At 34.5% G+C, this 17981-nt stretch overlaps 1 protein-coding gene across 1 annotated transcript in view; it reads left to right on the forward strand.

The window, feature by feature from the left end:
* The first annotated feature begins 325 nt into the window (after positions 1-325).
* Positions 326-17981, forward strand: part of LOC140159508 (scavenger receptor cysteine-rich domain-containing protein DMBT1-like) — a 55748-nt gene continuing 38092 nt past the window's right edge. The window contains exons 1-10 of the mRNA XM_072182997.1: positions 326-555; positions 998-1196; positions 2959-3163; positions 4725-4912; positions 5149-5316; positions 5482-5897; positions 6787-6922; positions 7141-7278; positions 12329-12367; positions 16754-16899. Of these exons, the coding sequence (XP_072039098.1) occupies positions 1103-1196; positions 2959-3163; positions 4725-4912; positions 5149-5316; positions 5482-5897; positions 6787-6922; positions 7141-7278; positions 12329-12367; positions 16754-16899 (1530 nt within the window). The 5' untranslated portion in view covers positions 326-555; positions 998-1102. The remainder of the gene's footprint in view (positions 556-997; positions 1197-2958; positions 3164-4724; positions 4913-5148; positions 5317-5481; positions 5898-6786; positions 6923-7140; positions 7279-12328; positions 12368-16753; positions 16900-17981) is intronic.

Raw genomic sequence — 17981 nt, forward strand, 5'->3', positions numbered from 1 at the left:
TTCTTATTTCTCAGGGGTTTTGTTGAAACAATATCATGAATTGAAATTTAAAGATAAATGATCAGTAAAAGTTGTGTTTTCTTCCAATTATCCTAGGCATTGTACGGTATACATATTTTTAGAATACTGATTGGTTACGTACCATATTTGAGCGGAAGTGCTTACCTAAACAAAAATGGAAGGATCCATCTTCGTGGGACTTTTTTTTGGTCAATGGAGAGTGATACTACATTATTCATATATGCAAATGACCCGGTACTCTAATGTTTGTAAACAGAAAACGCCGGTCGTAGTAAAATCAGAATCGCTTTCGCCGGCACAACAACGTGCACGTTTTACATGTTTACCACTGGATATAGTTTTGTATCTTTCTGAACAATATGTCTTCTTGATTTACGGTAATTTAATTTTCTGTTAACCCAGTATTATGAATAGATGAGTGAGGTTTTATTCTTCGTTGTATTAATACCAGTTTTGAAATCAATTAATTTGGGAGAAAACCAGCAGCACGTTTCTTGAATTAGGAGATCTGGAAGAAGAGCATTTCCAACAAAGGTAAGTTGATTTGCTGTTATTTTTAATTCACTCGTCATGTAGTAATGTTTGCGTTCACAATGATACTCGCAATTATGTAATGTATTGAAAATGATCATATCGTACATTTTGTAGAAATATTGACAGGAAAAACGTTATTTATAGTATCGAAACTGAAAACTAATTAGGCCCTACTTGTAAATTTCCTATGGTTGCGCGGGAAATTATCACCAAAACTTATATACCACGTGTGGTCAGCGTTCCCGCTAGCAACAATCCATATGGTGATTGGGTTCACAAGTTCACCTTTGTTTTTATTTTTATTATCTGATTCTCAAATCAAATTCATTAACTAAATAATTTGCAGAATTCACAATCATAATATTCTTTAAGTTCGTTGAAGATTCTTCCGACTCTCGAATGATATTTACAATACAAGTCATCTCCGTCTCATTTGTTTCAGAGCTGATCTTTATTCGTGGATAACATTCAGAATAAAAAATATTTGAAGCTAACATTCTATTGAAAACATAAGGACTGATATTGGAGGAAAAGACTTTTCCAGGCGATGGACAACATGAAGTTCATCACCATAGTTATGGCAATACACCTCGCCGTATTAGCCATGCTAGTGTATGGAGCTTCGGCAAGTGCGATCAGAGGTAGGCGTTTCACCTTTCGTGTGCTCTTATTTATAAAATACCGTAAAATCTTGATTCTGTAAAATTAATCTATTCCCGTGGGAGTCAAACCAAAACAAAAGTAAATTTGATTGCATCATGCATTGTCATGCATTGTAGTTAAAATAGGTACCTGGGCGTAAAGTTAGACATAGATGACCATAGACCATGACCCAGTAGTAGTACGGGCAACTTTAATCAAATAAGTGCTATATATCTGATTTGATCAATTCGGGCAAATTCCAATTATAATTAAGCACAAAAGTTTAACCTAGAAAAGAAAACATAATAGAGCGCAATCAAAATTCCTTAAATTGAGCACGAAATTTAATATAGCCTCGAAGTCGGTGGATATTGATGGGCCCGTATATGGGACGTTACTAAATTTTCGAAAAAAAAGGCGTAATTTGGCGAAAATATGTTATCTTATTTTCTTGGATTCTTATTTTCTTTTTTTAATACATGTGTGTATTTTTTTTTAATCACAATTTTTAGAAAATCCCTTTCTCAGTATACGACAAGCACCAGCGGCCTATCCCATTTCCGTCTTTTTGTAAAATACCATGAATACTATCAACCCAAAAACTAACTTCCTCGATTGTCCGAATCCCGGAGATTATTTTACATCCTGATGATCAATGATGATGCAATTAGTCCAATATTTCAATAATCGTTTTAACGTTTTCGTGGATATTTTTAACTGCCAGACAAGATAATGTTATGTTAATATATTTTTTCACTAACACGATAGTATTCCATACAAGCCCACATCGATCAGTAAGACTCCTCCATGTTTGATGTGCGTCATTGAGACAATTCGACTTAATATCAAGACGACGACATTTTCACGTGGCTCATGTCGTCTCCTCCGCGAATGATGATGAGGCATTAATTATGAAGATTCTCCCTCCTCTCATGCACGTGCTAAAATATTTAAAATTGTCTTCATGAACTTGATCCTTTAAATCATTTATTTATAAAGATAAATATCGGGTGATAAACATCATTTGCCTTTACTATTACCATTATAGACTTATATGTATATGCTCCTATATTGAAATATATATAATTATAACAATTCTTGTAAATCCTTTCAAAAGCCCACATTAATTAATGGCATCAACATCTGTTACTGTTAATAAATATACGTTAAATATCATTGATTTAGCTGTGATTTACGTATTATTTCCATTCACTAATTTTTTTCTAAATTATTCCAATGACGTCGGTTAATTTAGTGAGAATTTTGTTGTGTTTTTATTCCGTAACAGCTGTAGAATTTTTCATCCGGGCAAAAAGGTCATATTTGGGATGGATCAATAATAATTACTACATCTAAATATTATCAATCAAAATCATTTTCAAAGAAGGAGATATTGTATTATATCGCCCACCGTGCAAAAAGATATTAACATTAGAAGTGTTATCTTTGATCACGTTCGTACATCAATGTCGTCACGCCGACACTGTCGTAGGGGTATAAGAAAATTGCTCAAAAGTATCCAGCATGCCAGTAATGTAGATTAAAGATTTTTCTTACAAATTGTGTTTTCACAGTTTCCAGGATCTGTGGTTTTCATCATACCTTTTCCTTTTGTTCGTGTTTAATTTAAAAAAGATGCAACATTAACAGTAGTCCGATCCGGTAGTCGTATATTTTCCCCTAACAAAATTGTATAAAATGATAATCATATGATACTCGTATCCTTATCACGGATTCCCTATACTGTCTCTTTCGCTGTAGATCTTAAAAAACGAGATGCCTCCCATTGTACTGATGACACTTTTATGAAAAATGACCGATGTGTTCCGATTTGTGGACCCGGATATTTTGGCGACAAGAACACACGGATGTGCAAACCATGTGTAGCCCCTTGTAAAACTTGTGTCGACTCGGCATCAACTTGCACTAGCTGTACTGAAGAGTCTCAGTACCTATTAGGCAACGCGTAAGTACATTCCCAACAATTTGTTTTCATTTGTTTGTTTGTCTATTTGTTTTTAAGTCTACTGTAACACAAATATCCACACAAATATGATCCAAATTAGCCTGCTTTGAATATTTTGTTTGAGCTCGATCCCATCAGGACCCATGTGTGTCTCCGCACAGTCCGCACGGAGCGACAATGTAACCCTATGTAACTGTAAACAAACGATTTAAGAACATTCTAGTACTAGTGTAAGACTAATAGAAAGCAGTAGAATATTTCTTACGTCATCAGCTATACTGTTAAATGTAAATAAACTCCAACCTACGCAATGCACGTGCACTAAGGCTGAAGTCGTCTTTTCAGCGTTACATCTCCCCCTGCCTTTGAGGCATGACCTACATTCAGTAATAAGACAGTAATGATATGTAATGATACTATATGTTTAACAAAACCTCCGAGGATATGATGACTATGATTGCATGTCATTATTTTTTCACTTATATGGGATCCGTTGGCTAAATATAACAATAAATAAATATGTTCAGGTTATGTTATAAATGTTCATTACTTTGATGACGTCAAGGATGTAGTAGTGCTGAGTGTCTGTGTATATACAGCACAAGAACTCTCGAGAATAATTTCAGTTCGTTCAACCAAAGATATTTTACTTATCAGAACCTTTTATTTAAATAACCATGGGCACATATAGGCGTTCAATATTTACGCCAGTGGGAGTTGGAATTTTAAGGGCTAATCCGATGGGGGTGTTAAGTTGGGACTCGGATAAGTGTGTAAAATCAAACACTTAATATTCCAATCTCCTAGGTAAATTAAATGAACAAAAATCATGGCAAACTTACACAAATTCAACAGAGGAAAACTACATGTATTTTTCCATTCAAAAATTTCAAATATTTCGTGCGTAATGAAGCGATAATGAAATCTAAACAATAAAAAATAAAAGAGCGTCAAGTTTAGGTGACAAAAAAACCCTGTGCGGGCGGATGGACCTTTCAAGTATATGTAGGGTCGGTCCCCAGGGTCGGTCTTTGGGCATGTTGGGGCTGGGACACTTAATACATACAGGTATATAATATATGCTCCCCCAGAAAGACCCCTGTTTTTGGACCTCGCAGTTCCGAAAGACCCCAGCTCTAATAAAACACCCCTAAATTGTTTATTCCTCACATTTGTAGATTTTCTAATCCCGTTGGAGCATACCCATCAAAAAAATTATGAAAACGGGGGATTTTACTTACATTTAATCTTAAAGTCCCAACACGGGACTCTTGGTCGGTCGGGCCCGTGTAAGGGTTTTTTCGCCTAAGCATGGTTATAGAATTGTACAAAAGAAGCTCATTTCATTAAAGCATACATGTAAACCTGTTCCATTAGTAGGCCTATATACGGTATCATGAAAATATAAAAATAATAAAAAAGTATAAAACCAACCTCTTCAAATTCATATAATTAAGATTAAGGTATTTATAGCGAAAATGATTTTAAAATAATACAGTTTCATATTAATTGAAAAAATTGAAAAGGTTTTGATTGTATTTGTCTTTGTTTTAAATTAAAGCTGTGTAGCCGATTGCGGAATCGGTTATTATTCCAAGGGTCCAGCCAGAAGTCGTTTAAGATTGCAAGGTGGTAGTAATAACTTCGAGGGTAGAGTAGAGGTTTTACACGAAGGAGTTTGGGGAACTATTTGCGATGATGACTGGTCTGTTGAAGATGCTAAAGTTGTGTGTAGAGAATTACAACTCGGTGAGTTTACTAGTACTGCCATTGTATTTAGAAATAAATATTACTTAGGCCTACTACTCAATCAATTTATTCATTTTATAATGTTTATGTTATTAATTTTTATTCGTGGAATGCAACATTTTATAGGCCTGTAATAGGCTTTGATTTTTTTTTTTTTTTTTTCAATATCAGAATGCTTGTAGAACGCACGGAATGCCAGGTTATGATTTGTTTATATTATGCCTGTTCGGTTTTAGGTACCGCACTGGAGGCTGTACGTGCTGAAGATGCAGGATTTGAACCAGCCCCCTTGAGAACACCGATTCTTGTTGATGACATCAATTGCTTTGGTGCAGAATCCAAATTAGAATTTTGTCAACGCCGTGAGTGGGGTGAACATAATTGTGCTCATTTTGAAGATGCTGGTAAGTGAAAATTTTATCTACTTTTAATGATTTCAAGTGCCAGTCTTGATAAGCCTTATATTAGCTCTTAAAGTTCGACAATAAATTAAAAGTGACAAAAAACTTGAACGTTTTTGTGATGTTATTTTTTGATACATTCTCATTTTTTCTTTTTTTCACAATCAGGTGTACGATGTTCCGGACCTGATGTTTCTCAACTTTGTGTGAAAACATGCGGTGATGGTTATTACCGAGTACCTAACACAAATCGCTGTGAACTTTGCTCCGAAGACTGCCGAACCTGCCAAGATAGCGCCGATCACTGTCTCAGTTGCGAACACCCGCGTTTTCTGCGAGATGCAAAATGTATGGAAAATTGTGGCGTCAACTTTCACGGTAATACATGGACCCGTATTTGCGAGAAATGTCACGAGAATTGCCTGAATTGTATTGATGATGATCAGAATGACATCTGCACTAGCTGCCGAGATGGAATGTATCTGAAAGATGGAAAATGTGTTTCATCATGCGATCCAAAACTTGCTAAGAATCTAGCTATTAGACTTGCTGATGGACCATCTGAATATGAAGGACGGGTTGAGGTAAGATCACTTTTATATATAACTTAACTTTGAGTAAAAACGAACGTCAAAAACTGTTTGGGAAGAAACAGAGCTAAAGGGAGTTTGGTGCAATCATGGCAATGGCCACACGTGCGTCATGTTTGTTTACATTATTATACCCGGTACAAATAACGCACGGAATTGTGGGTAAATTGTTAAAACAAAATGGCAGCCCACACGAATTTCGTTTTTTGTTTTCTGCAATGTGCGCGAGGCCGGCGGACGATAAAAGATCGTTTGAATGTTCAAAGTGATTTGAAAATGATACAAGAAGTCATAGTTACGATTATGTCAGGATGATGTTGGAATCATGGATTTTTGAAACTGAAGAGTTGGATATGTAACTGTAAGCTTACTAACTTTTTTACTTTCACTCAGCATGTTCAGTTTCAAGTTCAATTCAACAAGTGCGGCAATTAACAAGATTGTATTATTTAACCGGGATCAAACTATATTGTTCCAGTAGCTGCGGCTATCCAGTGTTTCATTTATGTAGAGTATGTGTACATACACCTTGAGCTAGTCTAACTTCTTCTGAAGTTCTGAATATAAGTTCCTCAGTGAGAAAATTTCAGAAAATTGTTGATACCTGCTCTTTAGTACGAGGAACCCATACCGTAGTAGCTCTGCACAACGATAGATAGGGCGTCACCAATAACGAAAATGTCATACCGATAAATGATGTGTCTGTTTGTTTGCCCGTTTTTCTAAGTTTGCGTTGCGAACTACCTGCTCTTTAAACTTTAAATATCAAGGCACAAGGACTTTTGATGGCATTTCTTTCAGAATGAGTACAAATGAGTAATAGGCCTATACGGTACCATTGTAAAACAGTGACCGATCAACCTTTATCTTGTGTGATTTCTAGGTTTACGTTGACGGTGAATGGGGTACAGTGTGTGATGATGAATGGGACATACTGGATGCAGAGGTTGTATGCAGAGAACTAGGCTATGGACATGCGGTAGCTGCTATCAATGCACCGGCATTTGGACCAGGAAGAGGTAAGCACTTTTTATTTTGTTTTTGTTTTTGTTTGTTTATTTGGCTTGCTTACAAGTGTATTACATTTCTATTTTTAGTTGTTTTGCTTGATTCTTCGTCAATAAAAATATGATTTTCTATATAAATTATCTGTGTATTGAGCACCTCTCCATAGGGGGATTTTGGCACAAGACAATACCATTATTCATTATTTTGTTTTTAATTTCAACCTATGCAGGAAACGTTCTTATGGATGATATTGACTGTGATGGGAATGAAGCTGAGTTAATTCACTGCCGACAGAAACCCTGGGGCCAAAATGACTGCAACCACCATGAGGACGCAGGAGTAAGATGCCAAGGAAACACAGCAATGGGTAAGTCTCCATCTAATGAATATATGATTGTGCATACATATAACTTGATTAATCAGATTTGCCTTCAAACAAGCCTACACTTCTTCATTTCATATATCTTGAGGTTATTTGGGTGTATTATATTTATTGACAAGTAAGTCGGTAACCTCGGTTACTAACCAAGTAGAAGTAGAAGTTATCCAGGGTTCCGGGCAGCAAAATGTTGTATACTATACATATCAAAAGTTGGTTGTACTATAATACTAAATACTACTTTAGGCCTACCTATTTTGTTTTGAAAATGGCACTTTTTTATTTTCACCAACATCAGTGATTTAGATAGTTAAACATAAAGGTTCATAAAATTCAATTCCAAATTTTCATTGGGTTCTTAATTCCCAAAACATATTTTTCTTTAAGGCAATCTTAATTAGAACTGCTGAGACATTATAACAGAGTAAGATATAAAATACAGAGTATTACTACAGCTGCCTCTCTACTATTCCACTCAACCCTCTTGATGATTTTTTGGCATGCAGCCAAAAGTATCACTAATTAGTGCTATTTATAGATTTGGACCAGTTTATTTTGAGAAAGAAATATCACACTTTTGTTCCTCAATCAAATACCTCAAAAATATTAATAAAAAGAACAGAAAAACAGCCCAGAGTCTAGTTTTGTATGACCACTAGCGATATAAGCGTGTTCGGTATATATAGCATACCAAAAATACAATGCATTTATTCATGGTTAATGGGGTGTAAACTTGTATGCCATTTTCATTCATAAATTGGCCATTCATTTGATTTCATATCCAAGTGGTTTATTTTATATCTATAATGATTTCCTCTAAAAAAGATAATAAGTCAGGGTAATGAAACCAAAAGATGAGCAAAATAGAAGGGGATTCCCTTTATGTTTTAAAGTCAGCAATGTTTCTGCATCATGGATAATGTAAAAGTTTGTTTGAAGTGAGAACGCTCAGAGTTCAGGTCAATGAAGTGGCAAATTGCGCCTCCAGGCTAGCAGCCAGTCAAAACACCACGCATAAAGCAGATGTAAATACTACTAATGCAATGCTATAGTTAGAGCCAATGTCCTTAAAAAGTGATCGGTATTAAAAGCGAAAGAAAATTATTTTGAACCAACTTTGAACCTGGCTGTGCCGGGTACTTTCTGTAGGTATAATACCATTATAAACCACAGTTAGGTTTTGCCCTATCAGGAAAGGTCAGTAGACAGTGTGGTATTTATCTAAGCCTTCTGAATGAGCTTCTGAACTGCTGGTATTAGGAGGAGTTTCATGTGTATGAAATGAAAGAATTTAGGTCTGGACATTTTTAAAATGTCAAATTAATGATAATACTATTTGCACTGCCAAATAGAGTGAAGCTCACCTATATCTGAAGTATTGAGTATTGCTATGTATAATGTTCCAGTTAATAAAGAGGAAACTGCACTTTGTTGCACTTGCAGAAATTTAAATAATATTTTTTTGATAAAGTGTAAATTTATTAAAAGTGCATACAACCTTGGGTTGTCAAGAAATGTTCTCTAGTTACATTGGCAATTTAAAAAGTCTAAATTTAGCAATTCAGATTGATCGCTGGAAGTGACAGCAACATTATGAATTTCCTTTCTTAACCACAAAGTTAATGTTATTCATTCTAGATACAGAATGAGAAAGCAAATGTTTTGTCTTGTTCATGTCTTTTTTTGTCTGCAAAAAACTTACGTTTTTTAATTCTGACTGAGATCTCTTGAACTATTACTGATTTCTTATAAAAATATTTTTGCACATTTAATGATCACTTGCAAACATCTTCAATGCGGTTGCCAGAAAACCACCATTTTATAGGTTGAACAAACAGATACAATGTAGACGTAACAGTAGAAGTTACCATCTATTCTTAAGGAGGAAGGACCAATCTGTATGTTGGTCATCTCAAAAACCCGCCAAATCCTATGCACCTGCCATGCTGCAGTTTAGATTGGATTCAAGCCAAGTTTGTGGTTGGAAAAGTGGCCTGCTTATAAACTTCCATCTTGAGCTTAAATGAAACCAATACATGTGGAAAATGAATGAGCGCAGTAAGCATACCGTTTTTCATTTAAGATAGCGCTCATTTGCTACTACCCACCCAAGTTGCACCACACCCAATTGCAATCCCAGCATCAGGGCTAGCATAACCCAGCCATGACCTTATTGGGTTCCTCCCAGGCATTGTCGTCTCTGTTGTTAGTAAACTCAATTACTTCATACATGACTAGACAAGGCATGCTGTGAAAGCGTGGAATTGCAAGCTCAAAATTAACTATAACCTTAACCTTTAACAACCTTCGAGTTCTAAAAAATAATTCCCATTTTTCATCCTCCCTCCAGTATATGACCAATTGGTTTGATTTAGTAAAAATAATGAACAAAACCAGACATTTATCAAGCCATGAATGATCCGATTGATTTACAGTCTACAATTATTTGATTTCACATCTATTTTAGTTGATTCCAAAAGGTTAAAGTAAGTTAGGTACAGGATGGGCTGATAAGGTCAGAAGTTTAAGCTTACTGACAATCATATGTCCAGGTTGATAGATTTTGTGGTCATTCTTTATAGTAATAGTATCTTACTTTTAGGGCTTCATTCTATTCTAGTATTTGTAGTAGCCAGCAAACCAGAACTTGTGGTGAAAGACTAGAAGCAGGATATTTGAAAAGACTTCTTTATCTCAGAAATTGGCAAATATCCAATGGTATTTAAAGAAATCCACTGTAACGCGGATTCTGCATTCTGCGGTTTAAAGAAATGAATGGCATTAGTGTACTATTGAAATGGCACTTCATTGTAATTTATACACCGTAGCAATCATTATAGGTGAAACTTTAGACTCAAGCCATTTCTCAAGTTTAGGAGCCAAAATTTGAGCTAATTTGCAATGGAATTTTGGAAAGGTTGAAACCAGTAATGTTACCCATCTAATTGCCGGCTGCCTTTAGGTCTTCGTTCTATCTGTTTGCATTGACTAATTGATTAATGAGTCAAAGGTTAAAGGAAAATTATTTGAATAGCTAGCCAAGTTTGGATCCTGCACAGGATAGAAATAGATCAAGTAGCCACGTGGGCAAAAGGTCATCTGGAAATAGGTGGAGTAGTAATGTGGCCAAAAGGTCATCTTCTGACATGTGATGAAAGCACGGTATCAATGAAAAGTGTGGACGTGTGGATGTGATCCAATTTTGGTGGGTGTGAGCTTTATGAACAAAATGCATTTCTGACACAGATCAGATAGACTTAATGTCAATAATGATTTGTCAATTTAATTCAAATTCTAATTCAAACCTATACCTATAACTTATAAGGTCATGGCTACATTCCATACTGCAGGCTCATTTGGCCATTCCAATTGAAATCCACACTACCCCTGTGGAAGATTTTGGAAATTTCTTCCACAGGGGGAGTATGTTTTTCAAATGTAATTGGTCAGGGTTAATCATTTTGAAACCCATACTCCCCTGTATTATGGCTTTCAATACCTATATTTTCCACAACTGGATGGAGTGAGTATTTCAAATGGAAATTACCCAATTGTCTATGCTATTTGAAACTTATACTCCCTCTGTGGAAGACTTTCCTAAATCTTCCACAGGGGTAGTGTGGATTTTAAATGGAATAGCCCATTTAGGCTGATGCAAGACATAATCCTATCAGTAGCATTCCTCACTTTTCAAAGTTAATAATCTCCAATTTACTGTGACTTAAATTCTTTTTGATATTTATTGATAATATTATTACTAATTTACTTGTACATCTAGCACAGTTGTGGTTTCATGTCGCTTGTACTTTACTGCAGACAAACACACCTAAATTGTATGTGGTTTACTGGCATTGTGTTGAATATGTTGTGTAAATGAACTTTCTGCATGTGAATAGTTGATTGTATGAATGATCTTGGAAAGTCTCTTCTTCTTTTTTTCCAAAATCAGAATTTGTGTTGAAAATGGATGTAAAATTTTCATGTAAAAATGGAAGCTTGCAATAACATTAATTGTGATACAGATCAATACTTGTTGCTTAGGCCAAACAAAAAAAGGGTTCATCTCAAAGCTTGTGCACGCATTTGTAAAATCGCAAGATTTGAAAAAAAGGAAATGCGGAAATTCCTTTTATTTCAATTTTTTTTATAGTTTTTTCTAGAAAAATTCGGCGAAAATCAGACTTTTTTTCTTAAAATACCGTAAAAAATACAAAGTCGGGAATAAAAAAATATTTTAAAAAATCGCATTTCGCATTTGTTTTCAAATCATTCGTGAGCTTTGAGACAAACCTTTTTTTTTGTTTGGCCTTATCATCAGGCATTGTACTCATCAAATTTGTAATAATCATATATTTATAATATATTCAGACATGTAACTCATATTCATGCATTCGAGTTTCTGAATCATACTGCAAATTCAGTGTAAAACAATCCAATTTTTACACTGTAAATGCTTGTTGCTATATCTAGAATGTTTTGTGAATTTTCCAGTTTCATAATGTACTGACAGGGTATATTCCTTTCAATTTTTGTTTTTGCTTGGATGAAAAGGTTACATTTTTTGCAATAAATAATATCAAATTTTTTTTTTAAATTTTGATATTATTTATTTAGAATTTGGAGCTTCATAGATCTCAAGTTCAAATTAAATTTTGTCTTTTTTGAAAAAAAAAAATGCCAAAAATGATATACAACAGGGCAATTCTACTCAAGTCAGTGCATAATGACCAACTTTTGTCTCACCAATTTCACTAGTTTATTAGATATTGTATAGTCATCATGGTAATTTTAGGTGTTTTTGTATCTCTCTCTCTCTCTCCTTTATACCCGCATATCTCACTCACTTTTGATACTGCTCACTAACTTTACCCCGCTGGGTTGGTGGTGCTAATTTATATAATCCTGGGTGCTGATGATGATCTGATGATGCTGACCATTTCTGCTTATCCTTGATGCTGTCGCTGATGATGTCGCCTCCCCATTAATGCTATGGTGGTTTACTGCTCATGCTTTAAACATAACCATGCATATTCTATAGAGACTATGTGGGGTCCTATTAGACCAGAATTAACAAATGGTAAGTTTGCGTTCCAAAGTTTTTTATTTTATTCTTCCAATGGTGCCTTTTTTTTTCTTTTTTATGTATAAAAAAATTATAAAATGCAGTTCAGGTCAGATTAGATGATAAGGGAAATAAAGATCTATGTCCATGCATCAAAATGCTAAAAAAGAAATTCAGGTCTGAAAGACAGTGTTAGATATTTAGTTAGTTTTTCCTTGGTTAACATAGCTTATACCATTATGTTTTAATTCATTTTATTGCAAGATAACTCATCCTTTTGCATTAAGCTAATAAAGTCATGTTTGAAAATTAACCTCATTTACTAATTCCACAGTAACTTCATCTTCATATGAAGTAGTTGCGTTATTAAATTGGCAGGTTTTGTAGTTATTTTTTGTTACAGTTTTTTAATTTGTTTTTTACCTTTTTAATAAGTAGCTGAAATGTAAAACAAGAACTTCAATTATATTCAATATTTTTCCATTTATTGATTGAACTTCTTGCATATAAAACTTTTGATATAATGCAATATAATAAATTGGCACTAAGCCAAAAAAATGGTACATAGGGTGGGAAATAGAGAAGAAAAATTTTATAACTTCCCCTTCATGATATTATTTTACACTAAAGTATGCCAGTGCCATCTCACTGGTTGGATTTCCTGTCTTCAGTAGATAGCACAACTAAAGTAGGGAATAGTTCATTCTTGATTACCCACTGTGACACTAACTTGGCCCAGGGCCCACTCCCACTATTACCGGTATGCCAGTCAATTGGCGGACTCAGTGCCAGCCAGTCACACGTGATGGTATGTATTCTGTCTGACTACCGGTTATACTACTCTTGGCCTTTGTAAGAAGCATCTGAAGCATTGAAGACTAATACCATACTTAGCTATACTTGTAGCCTACATTATACTTTAGGCAGATTTTATGATGATTAATGCCATCATGACAAGACAGTTCCAGATTATTTATAGTTATAACCTTTGCGTGAAACTGGGGCACATTTATTTGTTTATTTATATATGTAAATTTGTTTCTTTAGTTATTTTCAATCCTGGTTTCAATCTTGTCTCCTGAACACTCCAAAATATGTGGGCAACTATTTAATTGCTTAGCAAAAGTTTGTTCACCTCCAGTTCACATCAATAAGTTCTGCGGTTTGGTCACTCAAGCACACTTGGCGCAAATTTTTCCAATGTTTGTAAACACAAAAAAGGCGGGAAATTTGCCCTCAAAACACACACATATCCACGCATGGTGGCAAGGTGAAAAACCCTGGCCAGACACCTACTCCATGGGTAATCATTAATAGTTTTGTTTTCATTTATTATTACTAATAATACCACATGCCATTGGCGTAAGACAGGTTCTTTGTTTGAGCTTAATGTGATAGAAGTACTACTTTATAGTCAGGTTCATTGGTGAGGGTTATTCCCAGCTCGCTGTAGGCTAGACTACCAATGTTTATATGGTTACCCACACATCCTTTAAGGGGACATGGTTCTTAGAAGACATTAACTTTCGGTTTCCAAAAATGTGGCCAGGCAACAGGTGGAAGTACTTCCAATTCACCAGCATGTTTTTCTATTTATTTTGATTAATTTAATTTAATTTTAGTTTTAATTGTATTTATTTATTCATTTTTTAAATCTTACTTCTATAGTATTATCAAAAAGTAGGTTGCACTCCTAATGGTTTTAAATAATGATGAAATATCATGCATGAAGATTGAAAGGTTTGCATTCCATGGAAGCAGCTAAATTGCTACCGTTTTGTAACTTCACAATAAAATCAATAGAAATAAAATTCTTGAAAAGATTAGGCATATTAACCAATTTAATTTAACATACCCAGGTGTTTAATTTTTTGATTTGTCATTATGATCTTGCAATTTTCATAGCATGCGCTATTGCCCACACATCATTTATCATATGTAATGTAGGTTTTGATCAAAAAAGGTATGTTAAGTGACTATCCAATATATTTCTTTGTATTGCTGGACAATAACTAGGTACATAGTGACTCTGCTTGAGGAAGTACTTTAATCACGTATTGTCAATAATTAAGACATTCATGTGGTTAGATGTCTTTTGGCTAAGTTTGTGCAGAACAAAAGTGTGGGTGATGCAATGAGAATGGCATATGCCTGATCTCTGGTTATTCTTGGGGGCATTGACCTGTGCAAAATGAACTAAATGCATTTTACCAATCATTTTTCAATCATAAGTAAATGAAGTAAAGTAAACTTTATTAATGGAAGTAATACTTAAAAAAGGGAAAACTTTAATGACTAAAAAAGAAGTAGAAAACATGATAATTGTAGAGAACTGTTGATGTAAACTGTTCAATTTATACTTGAAATACATGTACGAATATTACATTTTTTTCAAACTGCTTCTCTTTCAACATAAACTTTTAGCACAAAAACAAAACAAATCAACCAAAACAAAAGTGTTAGATCATGTCCAAATTTGTGTAGGCCAAGAGGTGGGCCTAAACATTTCCCGCTAAATCACAGTGATTATGTTGTTCAATATAATACAATTCAATATTCAATGATATCTATAATGTCAGGTGACCAATTTATTGATAAAGTGATAGACAATCAATATAGTCGGTCAAAAGAACTACATAGTTACATTTTAGACATTTGTTATTTTGCAATTTGTATATACAAAACAAATTGGTACTATTAACTGAAATAATAGTTAATACAAATCAGAATGAGTATATTTATGGAAATGAGTTTTGAAAAAATTTTAGAACTTAAATAAAAGGATAATGCATGCTCCTATTCTATCCATGCATAGGCTTAAACAAAGCTGGATTGTAATATTTTGACATAAGATATTCATCATTTTAATAACATTTCAACAAGAAAAGCGAAGGCAAAAAAAAGTGTAAACTTAAACAAAAGAAAAACCTTAAAAGATTTCCTTTCAGAGCAAAGCATACATTTCCAATGGAGAACTAATTCCGGTTGGATCAAGTTAAGCTCTCAATGGCGTCTGTTTGAAAATACCACAGATTCCATCTCAAATAGACACAGGAAAAAACTTGGATCTCAAAATTTGTTGTGTGTTCTGTTTTACAATGTATGTAGCACTGACAAGTTTAAGCCAAGTATTAAAATAATTTATCAAAATGTAACTCAATTTAAACTATAACCCAGCGATGCCGGTTTTTAGACATTTTGAAATTGTTTGATTTCAATCAATTGTGTTCATCGCTTCCTGTTCAAAGGTACATGAAAAGAAACATTTTTAGGATATTTTTCAAATATTTCAGGACTTTCCGATTCACTGACCGGCATATGTAAATGTGCTATTCCAGTCGAAATCCATACACCCCCTATGAAAGACATGACCTTAAAATCTTCCACACAGGGAGTGTGAATTTCAAAGGAGCTTACCTGAATGGGTGACTCCATTTGAAATTCACACTCCCTGTGGGGAAATTAAGGTCATGTCTTCCACGGGGGGTGTATGGATTTCAACTGGAATAGCCCAATCGGATTGTTGTTAAAAATAGTAGTAAATATTAGCTTTGGATAATCAATAGTCTTTAATCAATAGAGTCTGGCTGATAAAAAGTACTAGTAACCCAGGGCTAGTAACCTCATCTCAGGGTTAGGGGAAAAATGATATACCTGTCTGACTGAGATCCATACAGTCATCGAAAAGGTTGCTCATTAAAAGCTTTTACGTGATATAACAATTTTAGAAGATGTAGGCGCTGTTACTAACTAAATAGCAGGTGAGAATTTCATATAAAATAGTGATAGATGTAAAAGACTTTAAAAAGTTAAAGCACCAGGGTACAATACAGCTTCTAATGTTTAGTGTTTGCATTATTTTGCAAGGAGAGGTAAAACTACATTGCATATTGGTATTAGTTTCAGTATAATACACCTGTGGGGAAAGTTGCCAGCTAGGCTTTCATCTTGATACCTTGAAATGTGCTATACAATATGTGACAGGTGAAACGCAGAGAAAGAAGTAGGTAAATAGGGTATTTACGGGATGATTGGTGGAGCAGGCTAGACGATGGATATTATTCTTACATGTAATATGACTCTATTGTAAATGTAGAAATATATTTTGTTATAATAGCTGTTGAGTCGTGTTTCAAATACTGATGTAGGGGGAACATTTTTCAAGCTGTGCATTGAAACATTTTTGATTTCCTCACTGTTCTTGTATGATCTACAGTAGATAGCTAGAGCTAGTAGTAGTGCATGTGTTTTGTTTGATTTGGGAAGATTACTGTTGCAGCAAATATTCGGGGAACATTTGTGATCGTAATTTGAAAACAAGTGCGATTCTATTTTGTTGTTGAGCGAGAGTGGACATTTCATGTTTTTATTTAGCAAGTCGCAATGTGTTGTTCTTATCAGGTGCAACAGGAAAGTGCCTGGATGATTGCGGTACGGGCTACTACCTCAAAGATGACTACAATTGCATGTCATGTGCTGCACAATGTTTGAGCTGTAACGACAGCCCCGACCAATGTACGGCATGTAAACCGCCATATTTTCTACAGGTAAGGATCGAGACATATTCAGAGATAATGATAAGTATAATGTGGTCTACATGTAGGCAAACGCCATTTTTGATATTTTAACTTTCCCCACTCGGGTGTCGACTGCAGACGATAAGTTTCAATTTTTTTTTTAAGTTTAAAAAATTTCAGAATTGTAAATTTTCATGATCATATTTGGAATCAGCATGTAAAATGCATTAAAATGAGTACAAACAATCCTAGTATTTGTTCAGTGGTTCTTAAGATAGCTCTTGATATTTTGAGAAAATATCTCAAAACTTGGAATTTTTATGTTGAAGCCTATGGCTAGCACACAGAGTATGAAGGTTCAGTTCTAAACTTTAATAGGAAAGTATGTTTGGTTTGGTACTTGTCCATGTACATCTTCCTGTCCAGCTTTTGATTCTTTGTTGCTAATGTTAGCCAGCTTTTGATTCTTTGTTCTATTTTCTTGATAAAACTAATCAGTGCCACTTCCTTTTTGTTTGATGAAATATGTATTTGGTTAAAAGTGAAATAAGGACATCCAGGTTTGTATGGGAAACCAAACCACTTCCTGGAATGAGAAATCCATGGGATATCAATTTGCTTTCAGTGTGTTGTTAACCTAGATTCTCTTAAAACAACTTTTAATACAAAACCATATTTACAATTAGACCTTATACATAATTGCATATGTATGTAATCATTGTGGGTTTGTGGTGAAAGTGATTTTTTTTCTTTGTTTACTTGTTAAAAGAGTTTAAAGGGACAATCACACATATGTGTCATGTTTAAATTGCTCTTTCAGAATATTTACCATTGTAGTAGCGAACCCTGCAATGAATATTAAATAAAGTTAGCCACTGCATTATGTCAAAAGAGACAAATTTGAATTTGTGCAATTTCTGAATATTAATGAGCTTATTTGCATATTGCATATTCTTTTTATTTACAAACCTTTGTGTGGATGCCACCTTAATTACGAATAGCATAATTCTAGTTTATACCCATGGATAAGTAATTCTGTGCCCGGGGGTCACTCCCATTGTGGCCTGTACACCATCCGCGATAATCAACTTTTGAAAAGCACCCTAAACAAG

This window comes from Amphiura filiformis, chromosome 8 (assembly GCF_039555335.1).
Source record: "Amphiura filiformis chromosome 8, Afil_fr2py, whole genome shotgun sequence".
NCBI classification, from domain to species: Eukaryota; Metazoa; Echinodermata; class Ophiuroidea; order Amphilepidida; family Amphiuridae; genus Amphiura; species Amphiura filiformis.